Below are 18,915 nucleotides of genomic sequence, written 5' to 3'. Positions count from 1 at the left end.
TGATGGGTTTGCGCCAGACATAGCGTTTTCTTTGATGGCCAAAAAGCTCAATTTTAGTCTTATCAGACCAGAGCACCTTCCTCCATACATTTTGGGAGTCTCCCACATGCCTTTTTCGCAAACTCAAAAAGGTGTCATTTTGTTTTTTGCTGAAAGTAATGGCTTTCTTCTGGCCAACTCTATAGAGCGTACAGCTTATTGTCGTCATATGTACAGATACTCTAGTCTCTGTTGTGAAACTCTGAAGCTTCTTTCGGTTACCTTAGGTTTCTGTTTTGCCTCTCTGATTAATGCCCTCCTTGCCCGGTCTGTGAGTTTTGGTGTGCGACTGTCTATTGGCAGGTTTGCTGTTGTGCTATGTTCTTTCCATTTGGTTATGATAGATTTGATGGTGCTCCTAGGGCTCATCAAAGATTTTGATATTTTTGGGCTCATCAAAGATTTGGATATTTTTGTTATAACTTAACCCTGACTTGTACGTCTCAACAACATTGTCCCTTACGTGTTTGGAGAGTTCCTTGGCCTTCATGACAGTGTTTCCTCTTGGTGGTGCCTCTTGCTTAGGTGTTGCAGCCTTTGGGGCCTTTCAAAAGGGTGTGTATATGTAATGACAGATAATGTGACACTTAGATTGCACACAGGTGGACATCATTTCACTAATTATGTGACTTCTGAGGCCCCGTACACACGACCGGATCTGTCCGCTGGCATTTATCCGCGGATCAGTTCCAGCAGACAAATCCGGTCGTGTGTACGGCCTAGCGGACATTTTTCGGCGGACATTTGTCCAGCCGACCGGTTTTCAAGCGGATAAAAATTTCTTAGCATGCTAAGAAATCTATCTGCTGGAAACCTGTCCGTCGGACGTGTTCAGTCGTCTGTACAGACTCACTGGACACGTCCGACCGACCGCCATCCCTCGCATGCGTCGTACTGATTCGACGCATGCGTGGAAGCTTTGAACTTCCAGGGCCGCCCACGTCATCCTCGTGGCGACGGCGCGGCCACGCCCTGCGTATTGTTTACGCGCGGATTTCTGTCTGATGGTGTGTACAACCATCAGACAGAAATCTTCGGGCGGACCGTTTTCAGCGGATTATCCGCCCGTGTGTACGGGGCCTGAAGGTAATTGGTTGCATCAGAGCTTTTTATGGGCTTCATAACAAAAGGGGGTGAATACATAGGCACATACCAATTATCAATTTTTTATTTCTGAAAAATTGTTTTATGTATATATTTTTCTAATTTTACTTCACCAACTTAGTCTATTGTGTTCTGATTCATCACATATAATTTAGATTAACATTGAAATAAAGACTGTAATGTAACAAAATAGGTAAAAAACCAAGGGAGGTGAATACTTTTGCAAGACACTGTACATGAGTAAGCTACAGAGTCCCCAGTATTTTCTGTAGTCCTAACTCAAAATTTTGAGAGCCTCCACAGTGGAAGCACATGCATTATAATGGATAGGCAGAGGGCAGGTGAGACTGGAGGAAGCCCACCTCTCCTTAAAGGCACGGGGGCACACTGGACAGCCAGCATATAGCACCATGGCAGCAAAGGTGTCCAGTTTATCCCCTCACCAGTATATGGCCCTTTGCCTATGCATTATAATGCATGTGGTTCCACTATGGAGGCTCTCAAAATTTCATTAGGGCTACAGAAAATACTGGGGTGCCTTGACGGGTCTCTGTAGCTTACGCATGTATTTGCAGATGTGTGCAAAATAAACCCCTGTTTTTAATGCATTCTGTAAGACAGGACAATTGGGTGTGTTGCAGGCTGGTCAGAAAGTTAAGCTGGGAATTTCTTTGGTTTTGTCACACTGACATACGTATGGCTGAGGAGTTTTCTTATGCAGTGAATGAAGCCTGCTGGAGAATTAAGAGACTAGTCTCCCTTCAGGTCTGCCTTGTTGTTAACTGACAGCGCACAACCGTGGACAGATCCTTATTGAGTCTAATATAGGCCACTGCAGTCTGCTGTTAATAAAAATTAAGGCAGACCTTTAGGCCCCTTTCACACTGAGGCTCTTTTAAACTGCCAGTAAAACATTGAGCACTTTTGAAGAGCATTTGAAGAGCTTTCCATTCATTTCAATAGGGAGGGGTGTTTTTTTTTCACTGCCAGCGCACTGCCCCAGTGAAAAAGCATTTATTGATTTTAATGGAAATAGTTTTTTTGTGAGCTTTTCATATTTTTTTTTTTTTTGCGTGAAAGTGACTGAAAAGCGCCTCAGTGTGAAGGGGTCTAAGGGGAACTAGTCTCTCAGTTTCCTATGCGGCTTCCTGAAGTCATTTCCCAAGTATGGCAATATTTGGGTAATGACATCATAAGTATCCCTGAATCCCCTGACCAATAACTAAAAGGGGATGGAGATAGAGCTTTGTGTACATTTATAATAGGTTCCTAGAACAGAGATGCCCCACCCTGAGTACTAGCGTACCTCTGTAAAACAGCCAAGAGCTGATACTTTTACCATCATGTTCCTCATCTGTGAACTGGTGGTAATGCTTTAAGAATCTGTTGCTGCCAAACGGACAGGCTCTTAAAGTTTTGGTAGTTAGCACTACCTGAATTTGTCTCTATGTTGGTAATGTAAGACCACTTTCACACTGAGGCGCTTTTCAGGTGCTTTCATGCTAAAAAGCTCACGAAAACGTACTTCCATTAAAATCAATGAAAGCTTTCACACTGGGTCAGTGTGCTGGCAGGTCTGTGAAAAACTCCCCTCTCCATTGAAATGAATGGAAAGCTCTTCAAAAGCGCCTGAAAAGCACTTCAAAAGCGATCAGTGTTTTTACTGGCAGTTTAGAAGCGCCTCAGTGTGAAAGTGGCCTTACTGAAACTGGTGCAAATGCTTGCCTAAATTATGCACAGCTTGTTCTAATTCCTCAGACAAGGTATGGAGAGAGTAGGCAAGACTTTTCAGGTAAAGGTGTTTAGTTCCTATATAACAAATCCCTGGTCACTGTCAGCACTGTCAGGTTCAGGTACAGATATAAAGCTCTCTCTTTATTTCAACAGTTTTGCAGTCTCATGCCGCGTACACACGATCATTTTTTAGCGTGAAAAAAAAAACGTTGTTTTTCAGCATGTCCAAAAAACTAAGTTTTCCCAACTTCATCATTAAAACGACGTTGTCTACACTACAGCGTTTAAAAAAAATTATCTAGCAAAGCGCAGTGACGTACAACACGTACGACGGCACTATAAAGGGGAAGTTCCATTCGCCTTGAGGCTGCTTTAGCTGATTCCGTGTTAGTAAAAGACGATTCCCGCTTTTCTGTCTGTTACAGAGTGATGAATGTGCTTACTCCATTATGAACGGTAGTTTTACAAGAACGAGCGCTCCCTTCTCATAACTTGCTTCTGAGCATGCGCAGGTTTTTTACGTCGTTTTAGCCCACACACGATAATTTTTTACAACCTGAAATACGACATTGTTTAAAACGACGTTAAAAAATGCAGCATGTTCGAATTTATTTTTTGCCGTTTTTCATGCCGAAAAATGATCGTGTGGACGCGGCAATAGACTTCTTTCACAGTTCAAAATATATACGTTCAGTAAAAACAGCTTCTGTACTGACAATCTTGAGAATTACACACCTTTGTCATCACTTTCCTGCTTCCAGGCTCAAGTCTGATTCCTGGAAACAGATAAAAGGAGGTGTACTGTTGAATAAAAAAAAAAAAAAAACAATTCAGGCAATCAGGAGATTCTACAGAGCTGAATATATCCTAAACTGTGCAAGTTTAGGAGATATTCACTGTACTTACAGGTAAGCCTTATTATAGGCGTACCTGTAGGTACAATTAAAAAATAAGACTTTACTTCCTCTTTAATGGATTTTCACCTTTGGTGAAAAAATAATAAATGCACATATTTTTGCAGAAATGTGCAATTATAATTTTTCCTCCAGGAGCATGCAAAACATTGCACCCACGATCAGTGAATTGTGGGATCAATGTCAGGCCCCTGCAGACACTTACTCCAGCTTTCTTGCCCGTACCTCTGTGTGATTTTGTAAGCAATATATCACGCTGACACCCAAATAGACAACAGCTAACACAGCAATAGACAAAATGCAAAACTAGTGATTATAGCAATTGTGCAGCGCTAGTGAAAAAAATCCAGCAAGGCTACAGAATTTAAAAACCATATAAATAACTGTTGGTTCTCATATTCTATAAATCTATGAACAAAAATAATGATCCCAGCTATCCCGACTTGCAAATCCTGCACCCGCAGGCCACATCGATTTGACACAAACCCCACAGTCCGTCATCTAGCCTCGCACCCAGCTCCCCTGGCATGCCTCTTCCAGAAATCCACTGTATCACACTCACACTCAACCTTCTCCTGCCCCGAGTGCATGATGGAGAACTTTAACTGGACATGCGTTCCAATAGCTTCTCCAGCCCCTCTTTTCCAGGACACCTCCTCCATGGCCGTGTAAGGATGAGGTTCCCTCCCAGCTCTCCCAGGCTCCTCCGCTGGGCCGCGCACCCCCCCAGATGGGCCCCTGCTGCTATCTAGCACTCCATTCTCCACGGCCCCCTGGCCCGACAACTCCTCTCCAGTGGGCTGGACCCAAGCTTATATGGGAGGCCTGCCTATTCCAGTTGGGGATTGGTCAGGGCTCCTCACATGAGCTCCCTGTCATTCCAGTCCTGTGCCCTGCCCCTCTTCCAGAACATTTTTCTTGGAAGCAGGGGAGGAGCTCCAGAACTTAAGCACAGGTGGTCACACCCACTGCTACACTAACCACTCCATGCCCCAAGATCAAAACAAGCAGGCCTAGCCTGAAGCATAGGCCTGCCTAAATTTACCTGTCTGGCAGCTTACCTCACAAAAATCCTCACTCTAGCACCTACCTATGGTAGAGAATGCTACATGTGCATCAGTGAGGCAGCCCCCTCCTCCAAAACTCCTCTTTTGACCAACAGAAGCCTCAAAACTAGCTTTTCCACGAGACTGTAACCTACAAGTCTGAAAAGGTGTTACATAAACTCCTATTTAAGGTGTCCTAAAGATATTTAATCCTGTGATCCCTCTGCCAGAGGAGTTCAGAGACTTGCCCCAGGTAACAGTATTCAAGGAGGGTTACCAGCCAATAATGATCCTTATCCTTGATGCTACAAATTCTCTGGTCCTTTCACAGTTTTTGAAAAATAAGGAGCCCATGCACCGCAAATTAGCAGAGTCATGAGAAGCAGATTCCTCAGGGTCACTGAACATTACAGTATCTGGAACGGCCTCCTCCCAGCTATGTACTACTCCCAAGGTTTCTGAGGACTGAAAATATCCCGTAAGGTTAGACGTAGGTCTTCCTTTGCTTTTATGCCTCCAAAACAAAATCATTCTCCTCCTCCTCCCTCTCCTCTTGTGTGTTCTGTGGTGTCGCAAGAATGGTGTCTGCGTAAAGCGGGCCCTGAGAATAAAGGAAGTCCTCCTCTTCTTCTGCTCTGCCTCAAGTGTTCTGTCCATAATGGCACGCAGAGTATGCTCCAGCAGGAACACAACAGCGATAGTATCACTAATGCATGCTTTTGTCACAGCTCACCATCCATGCCGCCTCCTCAGATGGTGACAGTACAGTACATGCATCATTTATCAGCAGCCATTTGGGGAAAAAAAGCAGAGGTGTCCTGAGCCTGCCCTTGTGCCATACTCAAACAGGTACTCGTTGATGGCACTCTGCTGCATGTGCAGCCACAAGTTGAGTTCCACCTGGTGGGCATGTCACAAATCAGGCGGTTTTTGGGCAGGTAGAATTCCCACTGAATTTCAGCCGACTAAACACTGGCTGTGTATGATCGCCTAAAGCGGCTACAGACTCTTTTGGCCTGTTTAAGAAGATCTTGCACACCTGGGTACCTGTTTTAGAAATGCTGCACTACTAAACTGAGGACATGTGCCAGGCATGGCACATGTGACAACCTTCCCTGTCGAAGGGTGGAGAGAAGGTTAGTGCCATTATCGCACACCACCATTCCTGGCTCAAGCTACTGTGGCTTGAACCACCTCTGGGCCTGCCCAGAGCTGAAAGAATCTCTGCTCTGGTGTGGTTGTTGTCCCCTAGACAGACCAGCTGAAGCACTGCATGGGAATCTTTTAGCCTGACTAATTGAATGGCTCCTTAAATGCTTAGGGGGTACTTGTGGTTCATAGGACAATCCAGCAGAGGAGAGCATGGAGAGAGAAGGAGGAGGGAGAGAAGCGGGTGGAACTGACAGATCTAGCATCATCATCACCAGCTGTATAAAGATGTGGCGGAAAAACAAGCTCCAGCACTTACTGCCTTGCCCAATGATGCCAAAACGTTGCCTTCCACATGATGGTACAGAGATGGAATGGCCTTACGTGAAAGAAATAGTGACTGAGAACCTGCCATGGCGGTACAGCACAGCGGTCAGAAATTTTGACAAGCTAGAATTTAGACGCTTGGCATGTGGGTGGCAGGGAGTGTATTTTTTTTTTGTACTGCAGTAGCTGGGACAGAGAAATTTGCCTGCTATACGCTACAGCAGGTGGTGTGCTGCTGGCAGATGACATGCAAGGACCTGTGATAACCTTTGCTATACCATCATCCCTGTAAGAGGAGGCTGCTGAGAGGTCATGAGATATAACAGGGTTAGACATGAGAGGTGAGGAGTGAGGAGGAGAAGAATTGTGTTCCTTGTGTGTGGCTTTCAGGTGCTGTTGCCAAGGGGCTGAGTGGTGGGAGGTTAAATGCCTTGTCAAGCATGTGGTAATCAAACAGCTGGTGTTTTTGCCATGTGTGAACTGCTTGCTGGCCTCTGGAGGACATCTTGCCTCGTTGGGGTTGTTTTCCCCCCTCACTTTCCTCCTCTGCGCTATCCGGAACCATGTCGCTTCAGTGACCTCATCAGCATCCCCTCAATCCTCATCATCACTGGAGCTAACTTGACAATATGCTGTGGCTGGGGGAACATGATTGCCAATTTGTTGTTTATCAGTGTTCTACCTTCTCTGTAGGCTCATGTTAGTCCCTTGCTCTACCTCAGAGCTGACATCAGTATCAAGTAATGTCTGTGCATTCTCAAGAAGCAAGTGGCTGACGCTGTGTTCAAATAATTCAGATGACTCCTCCATGCATGATGCTGGAGCTATGGCAGGAGTAGCTGTGGACACAGAGGCAGTATAAGCTACTCTGGCAGCTGCGGTGGACTGTACACTAGTGCCATCTTGGGTGATAGAGAATGAGGATGGTTTAGTAAACCAGTCCACCACCTCCCCTGCATGCTGTAGCTGGATAGCACAGGCAACATCACTAAAACAGAGACAAAGGTGCCCTGCCTGAGGATGGACCACATCCACCTTTGCCTGTGGACACAGACGCTGCTGGCCCCCTCATAGTGGCATGGTAACATCTGCCTCTCCATGCTGGCCTCCCAGACATGATGGGGGAGCTTATTACCCAAAACTTAATAGATACTGGGAAATGTGTAATTGGATGCACTTTATTCAAAGAAACGTGGTGTTTGTTGCACTTTAAATTGAGGACTGACACTGACATAAATGTAAAAACTATAAAAAAAACATAAAGGGGGTACACCAGCCTGGAAGTCAGTAAAACTGTAAATTTAACAAAAAGGGGACAGGCACGGGCAAAAAAAAACACACACATAGCAAGCAAAAAAAAAAGAAGGGGGGTATACAGTAGCTCTGTATACAGCACTAAATGTTATGTAATGCTGCGTTAAACACTGCACTACACTAACATTACACTGACACACTATACTAAACACAAAACTAACACTCTACACCTTAAACATTGTACTAAACTAACAGACTACACTGACGCACTATTCTCACAACACTATACTAACACTCTACACTCAAAATAACAATAAGTGAACAGTGAACACACCTACTGCTAGTAGCAAACTGAGTCCTGCTCTATCTATCTCCACTGCAACACACTACAAGAGCTGGCTATGGGAAGTTAAATTTTATTTGTGGGGTGGGACTATAAGTACTGAGCTATGATTGGAGAAAGTAGTCATCACTTTCTCCAATCAGTGCCAGCGGTCAGGTGCAAGGATTCATCCAATTAGGGCCCTAAAATGCACTGTGAAGTGCACAGTGTATTCTGTGGCGCTCGGCGGACGAACATCCTGCTGAGCTACCTGCAAATTTTAATGTTAGCGAACAGGCAAAGTTCAGGTCGAACTTTTGCCTGGTTCGAACTGTTCACCCATTTCTAATCAACAAGTACTGTATATATTTGCACTTTCTATGGTCTCAGGTAAATGGGCACAAAGATACAGATGAAGATAGAGATGACCTTACAAGCACTGAAAAAGTGAGATTATTTCATGTACGGGCAGCTTTAGGATCCTTGTTTGTCTGAAAGTATATATTTCTATTTTAAGGAATGTTTAAACCTTGCAGTGACTGGTCCCCTAGCCCCCCCCCCCCATTTTACTTATCTGAGCCCCGAATTTCCGTTGGCATGTCCCTATTGTCCCTTTCTCCACAGTTTCCCAGCTCATGATTGGATAGATTAATAGCAGCACAGCCATTGGCTCCCGCTGCTGTCAATCAAATCCAGTGACGTGGGCGCCGGGGACAGGGCCGAGTTCAGCATTCGTGTCTGTGGAAGCAAATGCTGGACCTGGGAGCGTGCCCGCAAGGTAACCCCCTCGGCAGAGCACTTCTCAGAGGGGGTTACCTGATGCAGGGAGGAGCCGTGAGAGCCGCCGGGGCCCTCAGAAGAGGAGGTTTGGGGCCACTCTGTGTAAAAAACGAGCTGCACAGTGGAGGCAAGTATGATATGTTTGTTATTTATAAAAAACAAAAAAAGGATCCTTTACAACCAATTTAAGTTTATTTAACCTGCTGCTTGCTGTGAGAGGAAATTGTGTATTTAAATGGGAAAACAAGTATACAAATAGTTTCATTTGAACCTGAACAATAAGTGTCTTTTTTTTCTTTTCTTTTTCTTGTAGGTGAATGTGGATTTAATCCACTTGAAGTGGCAAACCATTTTGTGAATGCAATAGCCTTATTTGCCAGGACTAGAAACACAAATTCTTTGACTTGTGTTCATCTGGTTACAAGTCGCCCACACATCTACCACATATTCCACGAACAGTTGAGGAAACACTGCAGATTTGCGTCAGGAGACTCTTGGAAGCCAGTAGGTGAGTAACAGAATGCTAGTTCTAATGCCACAGCAAACGCTTATTAGAGATTATTCCCATCCCCAAATTGAAAAAGGATCACAAGGCAGACCTTGAAAAACCCATAGGTGAAGCTAAAATCTTGGAGGTTATTAAACATCTTAACCCCTTTCATACAGGGCATTTTCACCCTCTTCCTGCCCAGACCAATTTTTAGTTTTCAGCGCTGTCATGCAACACTGTACCCAAATTAAATCTTTGTTTTTTCCCCCCACAAATAGAGCTTTCATTTGGTGGTATTTGATCATCTCTGCGGTTTTTATTTTTCGCGGTATAAACAAAAGAAGAGCGACAATTTTTTTTAAAAACACAATAATTTTTTTTTTTTAATTTAATAAATATCACAATTAAAAAAAAAATTCCTCAGTTTAGACCGATACGTACTCTTCTACATATTTTTGGTAAAAAAAAAAAATCGCAATAATCGTTTATTGATTGGTTTGCGCACAAGTTATAGCGTCTACAAAATAGGTGATAGATTTATGGCATTTTTATTTTATAATTTGTTTTAGTAGTAATGGCGGCGATCTGCGATTTTTTATTGTGACCATGACATTGCGGCGGACACATCGGACACTTTGACATGTTTTTGGGACCATTCACATTTATACAGCGATTAGTGCTATAAATATGCACAGATTACTGTGTAAATGTGACTGGCAGGGAAGGGATTAACGCTAGGGGGTGCTGAAGGGGTTAAAATGTTCCCTAAAGTGTGTTCTAACTGTAGGGGGAGGGGGACTCACAAGGGGAGGAGATCGGTGTGTGTTCCTCTGTACTGGGAACACACATCAGTCTCGTGGATCCACACTCCTGCCGTGATCACCGTCAATGGTGGGTGCCCGGCAGCAATAGCGGCCGCCGGGCACGCGCGCCGGGTCACGAGCGGTGCCGCGAGCGCTCCCTAGATCGCCGGGAACAAGGATGTCATATGACGTCCACCCGGTTTGAGGGAGGGTTCCTGCCAGCGTCATTTTACAATGGCCCGGTCCAGAAGAGGTTAAGAAGGGACCTGCTCTAGGACCTGATGTGACCTGATGGGTTTTCTGCAGAATATTATAAGACCTTTGGATCCTTACTCCCATCGTATGAGACCCGCTTCTTTAATTCTCTCCGGACGGGTTCCAAACTGGATACTGCGCCTATTATGGCCTACATCTCAGTCATTCCCAAACCAGGAAAAGATAGCACAGAAATTAACATTTATAGACCCATTTCCTTGATCAACAATGATCTTAAAATTTTGACAAAATTGATAGATGGGGAGTTGGGCCACATTTCATGGAGCTTCTGAGGGAACTTTATTCTAACCCAAGTGTCCAAGTTAAATTGCTTGGTCACTTCTCAGAATTCTTCCTAATCTCAAATAGAACTCGACAAGGATGCCCTCTATCCTCTATAATATTTGCCATCACAGTAGAAACCCTGACCATAGCGATTAGGTCTAATCACAATATCCATGGAGTAAGATGTGGCCCCCGCACCTACAAATGTGCACTTTTTACGGATGATTCGCTTCTTTTTATTACTTCACCCCTCATCTCGAACATTTTCAAACTCCTTAGGGACTTTGAGAAAATCTCTGGCCTCCATGGTGCTGAATGTCAATACACTGGCCTCATTAGGGAAACGCATACAAAACAGCTTTTCATTTAATTGGAGTACTACATATATTTCATACCTGGGCCGCAATCTGGCAGCTAACATAGACCAGCTATATAATGCCAACTACCCCCCTCTCTACAAAAAACTGGTGGATGACTTATCTAACTGGGCAAAGTGGGACATCTCCTGGCTAGGGAGGGTTCACTCAATTAAAATGACCCTACTACCCAGGATACTATATCTTTTCTGCTCCCCTCCGATTGACCTCCAGAAATCGCACCTTCAGAAATTTCAATCCAAGGTAATTGGGCTTTATTTGGGTATCAAATGGATTCCGATGCCCTAAAAGTGTCCTTTATAGAAGCTGTACTTAAGGGGGATTGGGAGTCCCTCACCTCTGCAAATATTATCAAGCAGCCCAATTCCCTCAATTTTCTATCATTTATTCTAAAGGACATAAGCCAGACTAGGTGAATATGGAGAGGCAGTCGTCCCTGGGCACACATAGACTACCTGACCTGGATACCTACTAAACAGAGACCCCCTATATTAGCACCTATGCTTTCTCATTCTTTGGCCCTCTGTGACTCAAAAATGCCCCAGTCTGAAAGATTCAGACTACATCTGTACATACATGTTCTGGAGTCCTGGACCAGAAGGGTGGTATTTCATTAATTTACGCAGCTTTGACAGAGACCACAGAAAAGCCCTTCTATGCACTGGGTTGGGAGAGGGACTTGGATTGCAAGTGGGAAGTCGACACTTGGTACAACCTCTTCCAAAGGTCATTTAAAGGTACTGAATGTATCTCAAATGGAAGTGAGTGTGAAGTTGTTCACTCGATGGTACCATGTCCCCTCCTGACTGGCAATCATTTTCCCAGGTTCTTCCCCTCTATGTTTCAAGGGATGTGGCCATGTTGGTTTTCTCTTCCATACCTGGTGGGAATGTCCATACATTAGGGGCTACTGGAATATAATCTTTTGTTTGCTGCACAAGGTCACTGGCTATCACAGGCAGACTAGTACTTACCGAGGCCGAGATGCCAAGAGTGGTTCACCCCTGCGACTAAGCGCACCTCGACCCCTGGAGGTGAGACAGGGGAGGAAAGGCACAAAGAGGCACAGGCTACCCAGCAGGTTCAAGTAGACTGGTATCAGGGTCTTTCAAGTGGACGAGCAGCTGTGTCAAACTGGCAGGTGCGTGGCTTGCTGGAAGAACTAAGTCAGAGAGCCCAAACCCAGGCTGAGGGTCAAGCACGGGCTGGTAAGATAGTCCAAACACAGCTGGAGGTACTGTGTAGGGAACACACAAGGCAAGTCCAGGTCACAGGCAAAAGGTCAAGGCAAGGAGATAAGAGGCATGTCCAGGTCACAGGCCGAGGGTCAAACACAGGAGATGAGCGGAGTCCGTAATACGAGCCGAGGTCGGGTCCAGGAGAAGATCAGCAGAGTCAGAGGCAATCCGGGTCACAGCAGGTAATCAAACTCAGGAACAAGTCACAGGAAACAGGAAGCTAAAGACGAACCAGCAATCCCTCTGAACACTTCCTGAGCTTTTATAGACAGCCAGGAAATCATGTGATGCATGAGTGTTTCACTGTCAGCTTTGCTGCCATCTAGTGTTCAAATGGAAGTAGAACATGACTTTTCACAATGGGCCGGATTCAGATAGGTTACGCGGATCTAAAGATCCGATAACCTATCTGATTTACGTTACGCCGCCGCAAGTTTTTGAGGCAAGTACGCCGTCGTATCTCCTATCTAAATCTGGCCCAATGTGTTTTCTCTGACAGTTTCACCGTCAGCTTTGCTGCCATCTAGCGTTCAAATGAAAGTAGAACATGACTCTTCACAATGTGTTTCTCTGACACTGGCCTTGCAATTCCTAAAACTCCAGAGATTGCATTGCTTAATAGCAAGCCAATCGGAGGCTCGAAACATCTTCTAAAATGCACTCACTTTATATTGTTAGGGACTAAGATGACCTTGGCCCGAGCATGCACGCAACAGTTGGTGTCATTTGCAGCAGTCAAACAAAAGATCTTATGGATAATGGTCCAAGAGATGATGATCAACATCCTACAAGACACCTCCAAAGCATTTAAGACAGTTTGGGAACAGTGGAGCATATACATCAACCAGCTCCTGTAACCCCTCATGCTATTGTCTATCCAGAAAGAAACCTCAATACTCTGTTTCTATTAAAGACTAACCTCCTTTTTTTCCCACTTCAGGCCCTTATTGCAGGGTTACCTTTCCTGATTATTTCAGAAAGTAATATTTTTGATCATACATCACGGGACACAGAACCTTAATTACTTAATGGGTTATGTAGTCACCACAGGTGATTGGACACTGGTTAACCCAAAGAATAGAGTTCCTCCCCTATATAACCGCTCCCTAATGGAGAGTGCCTCAATTATTTTGCCAGTGTTTAAGGTGGTTGGTCAAATTCATGATGTGCTAAGAAAAAAGTGCTCTTTTGATGGTCTGTCTGCAGTGGCCTAGGAGCTATAACCGGATCCATACCTCGGGCCGATATCAAAAGCCTAAGATGGGTGGTACCCGTGCCTCGTGTAATGAAGAAACAAGGTTTGCCTGTAATGTCTCTCTGCGGAGGTCTGGGCTCTGGGATCTAGACTTTGGTATACTAATGCAACTGTGGCACGAAAAGTTTCTGGCAGAGTCTTCTACAGGTCCAGGTATGGGGTTTCTCTAATGGAACCCTTGATAAACCTGAAGGTTGGCATAACTTGCCCGCCGTGATGGGTGAAAGCTGGAACTACTTATTAGTAGCTTTCCTGCGGCGTGGATAAGGTAAGAAGAGGATAATTTATTTTATATTTATCTTCTGTGAGTAGGATGTCTTTCCTGGTATTCACCACTGGAGGGAGTAAGTGCATACCTTACAGCTTATGAAAACCCCAAATCCACAATCTCAGAAAATTTGAATATTGTGAAAAGGTGCAATATTCTAGGCTCAAAGTGTCCCACTCTAATCAGCTAATTAAGCCATAACACCTACAAAGGGTTTATTCAGTAGGAATCACAATCATGGAAAAGACTGCTAACCTGACAGTTGTGCAGAAAACCATCATTGACACCCTTCATAAGGAAGGAAAGCCTCAAAATGTAATGGCAAAAGCAGTTGGATGTTCCCAAAGTGCTGTATCAAAGCATATTAATAGAAAGTTATGTGGAAGAGAAAAGTGTGGAAGAAAAAAGTGCACAAGCAGCAGGGATGACCGCAGCCTGCAGAGGATTGTCAGGAAAAGGCCATTCAAAAGTATTGGGGACTTTCACAAGGAGTGGACTGAGGCTGGAGTCAGTACATCAAAAGCCACCACACACAGACGGATCCTGGACATGGGCTTCAAATGTCGTATTCCTCTTGTCAACCTCTCCTGAACATCAAACGTCAGAAACGTCTTACCTGGGCTAAAGAAAAACAGACCTGGTCTGCTGCTCAGTGGTCCAAAGTCCTCTTTTCCGATAAGAGCAAATTTTGCATCTCATTTGGAAACCAAGGACCCAGAGTATGAAGAAAGAATGGAGAGGCACACACTGCAAGATGCTTGTAGTCCAGTGTGAAGTTTCCAAAGTCTGTGTTGATTTGGGGAGCCATGTCATCTGCTGGTGTTGGTCCTGTGCTTCATTATGTACGGGGTCAACACAGCCGTCTACCAGGAGATTTTGGAGCACTTCATGCTTCCTTCAGCAGATGAGCTCTATGGGGATGCTGACTTTTCCAGCAGGACTTGGCACCTGCCCACACTGCCAAAAGCACCAAAACCTGGTTCAATGACCGTGGGATTACTGTGCTTGATTGGCCAGCAAACTCACCTGACCTGAACCCCATAGAGAACATATGGGGCATTGCCAAGAGAAAGATGAGAGACATGAGACTAAACAATGCAGAAGAGCTGAAGGCCGCTATTGAAGCATCCTGGTCTTCCATAACCCCTCAGCAGTGTCACAGACTAGTAGCTTCCATGCCACGTGGCATTGAGGCAGTAATTGCTGCAAAAGGGGCCCAAACCAAGTACTGAGTACATATGCATGCTTATACTTTTCAAAGGTCCGATTTTGTTCTATGTACAATCCTTTAATTAATTGCATGTAATATTCTAATTTTCTGAGATTGTGGATTTGGGGTTTTCATGAGCTGTAAGCCATAATCATCACAATTATGACAAATCACAGCTTGATCTATCTTGCTTTGAATGTAATGAGTCTATCTCATATATCAGTTTCACCTTTTAAGTTGCATTAGTAAAACAAATGGATTTTTGCACAATATTCAAATTTTTCGAGTTTCACATGTATAGCTGTGATGAGTAAAAAAAAAGAAAGAAAAAGTGTTTTTTTAAGAGATATTCTGCAAACATGTAAGTACATAATATGAACAGTACCTACAACTTTGGCTCTATGTCCTAGTAGAACTTGGGAGCTACAGGCTAGGATGCACAATGTAATTAGAAAATCAATTTGAAACTCAGAGTGGATTTCAGTTTAAAACAGATATTGCACTAAAATGTGGCTTGCCCCACCTCCCTGCTTTCAAATGCTGCAATACAAAAGAAAAAAAAATACTTAAGCCGGGTACACACGGGCCAAATGTCGGGAGACCGGGTTCGGTCGGATGTGCATGCTGGAAAACCAGCAGCCAACCCACACCCGAACGAAAAAAAAACGTATGTAGCCAGATTCATAGAGAGTTACGCCGGCGTATCAGTAGATACGCCGTCGTAACTCTGAATCTACGCCGGCGATAATTTAAGCGTATTCTGGAAACCAGATACGCTTAAATTAGGTTAAGATACGAGCGGCGTAAGTCTCCTACGCCGTCGTATTTTAAAGTGTAATTTTTAGGCTGGCCGCTAGGTGGCGCTTCCATTGAGTTCGTCAAAGAATATGTAAATGACTAGATATGCCGATTCAAGAAAGTAAGTGCGCCCATCGCAGTAAAGATACGCCGTTTCCGTAAGAGATACGCCACGTAAAGATAAAGTTGCCCCCTAGGAGGCGTAGTCAATGTTAAGTATGGCCGTCGTTCCCGCGTCGAAATTTGAAAATTTTACGTTGTTTGCGTAAGTCGTCCGTGAATGGGGCTGGACGTAATTTACATTCACGTCGAAACCAATACGTCCTTGCGGCGTACTTTGGAGCAATGCACACTGGGATATGTACATGGACGGCGCATGCCGTCAATCTCGTCTGGTCACCCCTCATTAACATAAAACACGCCCCCTCATCCTCATTTGAATTAGGCGCGCTTACGCCGGCCCCATTTACGCTATGCCACCGTAAGTTAGGAGGCAAGTACTTTGTGAATACAGTACTCGCCTCTCTGACTTAAGGCGGCGTAGCGTAAATATGATACGCTGCGCCGCCTTAAAGATACGCGCCCCTACCTGAATCCGGCTAATAGTGTGTAATACGCTTTACTTTATTCCCAGGATTCCGGCAAGTCAACCTAGGCAAGTGTGATGTAAATGAGTCTTCTTGTGAGAACTTGGGAAAGTTAAGAAACCCTAAATTCCACTAGAACCTGTTCCTGCACAGTGCTGTAATACCACAGTGCTTAAGTGGCCATAGGCTGAGAGTAAAGAGAGTTTTTTTAAATTTTCAAAAATTTGCAGTGTGTTTTTTTTTTTTTAAAGAATTTTTCGTTAACATGAGGTGGGGGCAGACACATTGGCAGACCTTGCATGCAGTGCAAGGTTCACTTTAATTAAGCTAAAGTTGTAAAAACTAGAGCGTTCAATCAAACTGCTATGTATTTCTTTATTTTATTTCCCTGTATCTTACTTCTAGATCTGCTGAGTTCTCGATTAAAACAATTGTCACTTCCTGGATGCGATGCTATACAAGATATAACAGTTTTTCTGCATCCTTTTCCTGTACCTCCTGCAGCCGTGTTGGTTATTGTGACAGATAAGCTGGACAATGTTAATGAAATAAAACAGCGTCTTAAAGAAGAATTTGATAAACAATACAAGGAGGAGAAAATTGAACAAGCGCTTCTGAAAACATTTTCCCTGAAAGAGATTCAGGAAGTCTTCTCAGTGGTGAATGGAAAACCTGAAGTAAATCTGACATTAGACAAACTACAAAACTGCATTTTCCTAAATGGCTGTGAAAAGGATATTCTTGAAGTGGCATTGAAAGTACAAAGCAAGCTTACCACCATTATAAGTGAAAGGCTTCAAAAAGTGACAACGGAACAATCTGGGTTTCTGGTCCAGTGGGGCTATTCAGATGACGAGGATTCCTACCCATTTAGTCTTGAAGCTAACCAGTTACTAGAAAACAGATACCAGACTGCAAAGACAGGAGTTGTAACAGTGACACTTGAAAATGGCAAACAAGCAAAGGTCAATCTGGAAAAAATGTCAGCAACACTTGAGGTGGATAGCACAGAAGTCAAAGTTATTCGACAAGACTTAACAAATGGTATGTTTTTTGAACCATAGATTTAAAATTATTGTACATTTTTTTATTATTTTTAAATTTTACTTGTGATTGTAAACTGTATACTGTACATAGGGGTGTGTGCCTTATAGTGATATGCTCCTTTTCACCTTCAAGTGGAACTAATCCCACCAATTTAATGGTTTCCCAAAAACAAGATCAAATTATAATTATTATAAAATCTTTAAAGTGGAACTAAACATTCCTATCCTTTATACCCTAGGAAGTTGCCATCTTGGCCTATGCTTTAATCTGTAGTTGCCATGTTGCTGCACATGTCTTATGAAACCAGCCATTTGATGGTTTGCCAGGTCGGTTAAATTGAATTTAACGGTTTTAGGAAAGCTGCCCTTTAATCAAACATATTATTTTTGGTGCTTCAGTGTTTTCAATCACATTCTGCCTACTGACATATGCACAGTGTATGCTGCATTAAAGGCATGCCCTCTGGTGATAACTGACACAGTTGCCAGTGGCTTATGTCATCACATGTGCATCACCAAATATAGGCTAGGATTTGGCTAAGAGAAGATAGTTAGATTTGGTTCCTCCATAGAAACATATAGATATGGTGGGCCGGATTCAGATACATTGCAGTATCTGCCGGCGCGGCGTAACGTAGCTCACATATGGTACGCCGCCGTAACTTAGGGCGCAAGTTCCATATGCAGAAACAACTTGCGCTCTTAGTTACGGCGGCGTAACGTATGTGTGGCGGCGTAAGCCCGCCTAATTCAAATGGGGATGATGTGGGCGTGTTTTATGTAAATGCACTGTGACCCCACGTATTTGACGTCCGTGGAATTTCCCAGTGTGCATTGCTCCAAAGTACGCCGCAAGGACGTATTGGATTTGACGTGAACGTAAATGGCGTCCAGCCCTATTCGCGAACGACTTACGCAAACGACGTAAAAATTTCAAAACTCGGCGCGGGAACGACGTCCATACTTAACATTAGCTACACCTCATATAGCAGGGGTAACTATACGCCGGAAAAAGCATAACGTAAACGACGTACGTTTCTGAATCGGTGTAAATACCTAATTAGCATATTTTCCGCGTAACTATACGGACGCACCAACTAGCGGACAGCGTAAATATGCAGCCTAAGATACGACAGTGTAAGACACTTACGCCGGTCGGATCTTAGGGAAATCTATGCGTAACTGTTTCTCTGAATCAGGCGCATAGATACGACGGCCCGTACTCAGAGATACGACGGCGTATCTGGAGATACGCCGTCGTATCTCGTATCTGAATCCGGCCCGGTATGTCTATGCAACCAGCTGATCTTGGGGAAGAGAGAAATAATATCTTTTTGGCCTATTGCTATTTTTTCTCCCACAATAAACGAACACCAATGTAGTATTGCCATAAAAAATGCAAACTAGAAAATGCATATTTGTTCAAAGATTTTTTTTGGTAATAAGGCAATTTCCTTACATATGGCCCTTTAAAATCTTTGGTCAGCTTAATGTTTATGATAAACAGTTATGCCGCGTACACACGATCAGGCTTTTGCCCGGCCAAATCACATCGGAATTCCGACGGAATTCCATCAGAGAAAAATAGAACATGTTCTATATCTAAACTCCGATGGAAATCATTGTAATTTCTG

At 44.0% G+C, this 18,915-nt stretch overlaps 1 protein-coding gene across 1 annotated transcript in view; it reads left to right on the top strand.

Moving 5' to 3' along the window:
- LOC120913205 (protein mono-ADP-ribosyltransferase PARP14-like) overlaps positions 1-18,915 on the top strand; it is a 152,483-nt gene that overhangs the window by 106,620 nt on the left and 26,948 nt on the right. The window contains exons 11-12 of the mRNA XM_040322991.1: positions 8,983-9,177; positions 16,641-17,279. Of these exons, the coding sequence (XP_040178925.1) occupies positions 8,983-9,177; positions 16,641-17,279 (834 nt within the window). The remainder of the gene's footprint in view (positions 1-8,982; positions 9,178-16,640; positions 17,280-18,915) is intronic.

This window comes from Rana temporaria, chromosome 1 (assembly GCF_905171775.1).
Source record: "Rana temporaria chromosome 1, aRanTem1.1, whole genome shotgun sequence".
Classification (NCBI taxonomy): Eukaryota; Metazoa; Chordata; class Amphibia; order Anura; family Ranidae; genus Rana; species Rana temporaria.
This window is presented reverse-complemented; position numbering and strand designations above follow the sequence as displayed.